The 4,664-nt window shown below is 38.8% G+C and overlaps 1 protein-coding gene across 3 annotated transcripts in view; it reads left to right on the top strand.

Annotated features, from left to right (window-relative positions):
* Window positions 1-180: 180 nt before the first annotated feature.
* The window catches only part of LOC108379166 (PRKR-interacting protein 1 homolog), an 11,479-nt gene continuing 6,995 nt past the window's right edge, over window positions 181-4,664 (top strand). For 2 of the 3 annotated variants that reach the window (XM_017635490.1, XM_017635492.1), the window contains exon 1: window positions 187-399. In XM_017635490.1, coding sequence (XP_017490979.1) covers window positions 273-399 — 127 coding nt within the window. In that variant the 5' untranslated portion in view covers window positions 187-272. Of the gene's footprint in view, window positions 400-4,664 lie in introns of all 3 variants that reach the window. The other variant, XM_017635491.1, reaches the window with a different exon arrangement.

Raw genomic sequence — 4,664 nt, 5'->3', positions numbered from 1 at the left:
TAATTTATATCTAGCGACCAAAATGACAGTTGGACTGCAACAAATTTTATCCTATGGAGACGGCCAATATGTAAAGATCACGAAATTTCAATGCACCGGCACTATCGAAACTATCGACTATCGTCCGAAAACAATCGATATTTTTCCAAAAATAAAACTATCGATAGTTTTGCAACTCTAGTATCGAACGAAAAGTATCGAGTATGTACTTGTATCTTTTCATCCCTAGTTCCAAATAACGACTGGAGAGTGAAATAGTAGTAATTCTTATAATGAATCCTGAAAAACTAAGTAATTCGTCCAAGATTCGGCAAAATGTTAAGACGGCGACAGACTTGCAAAGAATGAAGCTGGAAAAACTAATGATGAATCCCGTATGTTGTAGAAAAGTTGGATTTGGTAAAATACAGAGATGGCTTTCTATTACATCGATTTTTGGGGTGTTGGAACACATCCAGAACGTTCAGCTATAGAAAAACTAAAAATGCAGATCGATAGTGCTTTTTACGCTGATTTCAATTATATAAATATTTGGCGCCATTGAATAGTAGAGATTCAGGTTAAAGTTATCACNAAAGGCTCCGTTATGCATACTTGGCATGGCTTGAGAGCTGTCACATAAGAAATCTGTTAAATGAGCCTCGCGTGTAATCGGTTATCGAACGCACAGCACTACATACGTAGAAGTCTGTTGGTTTTTGATTTCTACGTAAAAATGGTATAGCAGTGCATGCAATGCCAAGTATGCATAACAGAGCCTTAACTCCCAGTTACACATCTTTATCGACGTTATCGACACCCATCATATAACATGTGATCGATAAAGCAGTTAACGTGCTTAACTGAAGGATGTACCTCCAGTTAGCGTTAACTAGACATGGTGCAAACGGCCCTGAGTAACCGGCCCTTAGGCCCGGTTGTACAAAGTCTGATTAGCACAAATCGGAGGTAGAAGCTCTGGTTAAATACAAAGACTGCTTTATCGATCACATGTTATGTGCATGATGTCGGAAACGTCGATAATGATGTTTAACCGGCAAGTACTGATAACCAGACATTGAACAACCGGCCCTTTGGTGTAATCCGTCGTAGTTTCGATTTTGCTTCGAATCGTAAAATTGGTATGCTGAAATCCGCGTTGTATCGTAATTTCGAAATTCGTAGGCCATCTTCGGAATTCGTAATGTTGGTATGCCTGAATCCGACGTAGCTATCATTTTTACGTATTTTTCGGAAATTTTGTTCGAATAGCAACTCGTGTCTGCGCGAAGCAAATTGTTTGGGTTGGCTTTCCTTTATGGCCGTTTGTTAAAGGGGCGGTGGGCGACCTTTTTGGAGAGGGAATGAACCGCCATTGACAAAATTGAAACCCCCGACCACCTAGGTCCCCTATGGACCCATTTTTATATATCAGACATTTTTATAAAACAACCATTAACCAAAATAGACATCACTGGGGCGGCAGCCCCAGGTTTACCACACAGAAAGGGAATTCTAGTTACCTCATCCTTTCCCAAGGTTACATCACTGGGGCGGTAGCCCCAGTTAGGTCACACAGAAAGGAGAATTCTACGTAGTGACGGTTATAATCCCTAAGCACGGCCGAAGGCCGCCTACGCAGAAAGGAATTCTACGCAAAAATACTGGACGCAAGTAAAAATTGCGATTTTTGGCCATTTTTCTAAGGAGTCCGTAGGCAACTATAGGGGGCCTAGGTGGTCGGGGGTTGCATTTGTGTCAAAGGCGGTTCATGCCCTCTACAAAAAGGTCGGTTGGAGGTGCCACGCCCACTCCCCCTTCGCCCACCGCACCTTTAACGAACGGCCATAATGGAAAGTTTCCCCTTGTTTGGGTTGGCGAGGAAACTCATAGTTTACGAGAATTTTGTTGTTAAAGCTGTAAATTTCACCTAACAAAATGTACGATAACAAACCATTTCAAACAAATACAAGTGTGCAGACAACACACATTCCAACTAAATTAAGCTCTTTGAACGTTTATATATTTCATATTGGCTGCATTTCTTTATTCATTCTGAACGTTTGGAATAAGCTTTTTTGTTTATTTATTCTTTAGAACGTTCCTGATGATATGTTGACTTATATTTCAAACGCATTCTGTTTATTCCGGCTGTGAAATGGGATTATCCGGAATGTATAAAGAAACGCAGCCATTATATTAATTTCATTATTTAACGATGTCATTTAACACATTTATAAATTTGTTTACTTTTCTTTAGAGAATATGATAAGTGCTAATTTATTAGGTGTTCAATAGCAATTATGAATATTATTTACGCAGACTTCTCATTTTTGTGTTGCGTTGTCAAGCGTGTGAAACACCTTTTGACATCGTAGTAGCTTTGACACAAAACTCTTTTAACGTAGGCGGGCTTCGGCCGCGCTTAGGGATTATAACCCTTACTGCGCAGAATTCTCCTTTTTGTTTTGCCTTGTCAAGTGTATAATACACCTTCTGACATCGTAGTATTTATGACGCAGAACTCTTTCTGCGCGATTTTTTATTACAAATTTACGCCTGCGGCGCTTTTTTCATAAAAATCAATACTTATAAATAATAAAAATTTTTAATAAAAAAATAAAAAATTTTCGCCTGGGCGCTTTTTCCGTAAAAAAAATAAAAAATTTTCGCCTGGGCGCTTTTTCCGTAAAAATCAATACTTGGATAAATAATGAAAGGTTGTAATTGTAAAATCGCACTTGTGGCAAATTCATCAAAACCTAGTGCGGAAAGTCCAAGTGTTTTTTGCAAATAACTCTTTAATGAATTAAAAATGTTAATTTGTGGATTGGATTGTTATTATTGGCGTTAAGACGCGTCGATTGATACCACTCTCCAACTTTTTCCGTCCATTTTGACCTGGTTCCGCTAAAGTGCACTAATACCTAAATTAATAGCATATAACATTAATACAGTTGTTTTATTTCACTGCAGGCAGTTGTACTTAAACCTAACGTATTTTTTACGAAAAACATACATTTTTATAAAAAAAGTTGCCATAATTTCGTTTTTTTACTTTTTCTCAAAATATATTTGCATTATATATATGTATATTGATATATATGTATATTGAATGTAAAGTTCCTTCAATTACCTTTCCATATTTTGAAAATCAGTTCAATGGTTTTCAAAATATAAGCTTTTGGATATGTTGGAAATCCACGTTTAGCCCCCCCTAGCGCCGCCCCTGTCAATTTGCACCAAAAAAAAGTTTACCATTAAACTCAGTAGAAAGGGGTACACCACGTCCACGTTTTCTTTTTTCTCTAGTTCAAGGGTCCGTATTCTTTAGGTATTCCGCAAGGACTTTTGATTTGGCATTGGTGCGATACTCACGTGTCTTTATTTTTGCGATTTCTAAAAAAGAAGTGAGATTTGTGCGATTTTTTGCGATCAATGTGGTTTACCCAATGTTGGATAATCGCAATCCCGACGAAGGGGCATCCGAAAAAGGGGTTAGTCCGCGAAGTAACTATATACACATGACGCAATTGAATACGTGGTCTTCATTCAGGCTTTCAAGGGCAACTCACAGTTGCCTCTTGTGAAGCTCGGTAAGTTCCTACATGGCTCCTTTGAGGACATGCCATCTTTTTCGTCAATAAGAAAAAGATTAAAATTGTTACTAACTGGCGTTTCACGGCAAACGCCATTGCCAAAAATATTTCGCTACGCGAAAATTACTTGACTTCCATTCCCGCAGAAAGGTGCGAGGTAAAAGGCGTCATTGCTATTCCGGCTGGCAATGATTTCACTGAGAAATATATATTTGAAACCCTAGAAATTAAACAATTTCTCGAATATGGTCCCATCCCTGATGCCATTCAAATTGGTGAAGTACGACGCTTCACAAAAAAAGATCCCACCGACAGGTCTTTTAGAGTTGATCTAGACCTAATAACAGTCTCATTCACTGGAAATGTCCTTCCTTCACATGTGGTTCTTGATAGAGTAATTTTCCCTGTCAAGTCATATGTCGAACCATTGATTCAATGCCGCAAATGCTGGCGATTTAATCGTACTGAGAAAGTATGCAATCGCCCACGAAAGGTATGTTCCAAGTGTGGTAAATAGCACGAAGACGTATGCTCCGCAATGCCTATGTGCGTTAACTGTCACAAGTTTCATGACGCTACCGTTCGATCTTGCGATAAAAGACAATCTCTGAGAAAGCTAAAACTGGAGAAAGCTAAAACCATTAACCGAAAAAAAACGAGAAGCCATTAAAAAATCTCTCAATGTCTTTCATACATGCAACTTTAATTCGGCTGACTTTCCGCCCATTCCAACTAAAAAACCTCGAGTGACTACGTGTAATCCAATGGTTAATGCAACGATTAATCCAAAGGTTAATAGAACCAATAACACGAACAAGATAAAAACAAAACTTACTACATCTGTTACACAGATTCAACCCCCTAAAACCATCAGCACCCCAAACGAGGTTGTTGTTGTTGTNCGAAGTTGTGCGAGTGTAGTGCGTGTCTCCCGAGGCAGATGAAGCTCTGTCTCGTCTATGTCCGGGGGTGGTATGCCTAGAACGGCATACTCGCTGTCTTTTGTGGCTAAAATAGTGGAAGGCACTGTCGATTGATATATTCTTTTGAAGAAATTATCTTTCAAGGTTCCGTCTCATAACTTGC

The sequence above is a fragment of the Rhagoletis zephyria genome, unplaced genomic scaffold, assembly GCF_001687245.7.
Source record: "Rhagoletis zephyria isolate East Lansing unplaced genomic scaffold, Rhagoletis_zephyria_1.1 Rzeph_scaffold_15755, whole genome shotgun sequence".
Lineage (NCBI taxonomy): Eukaryota > Metazoa > Arthropoda > Insecta > Diptera > Tephritidae > Rhagoletis > Rhagoletis zephyria.
This window is presented reverse-complemented; position numbering and strand designations above follow the sequence as displayed.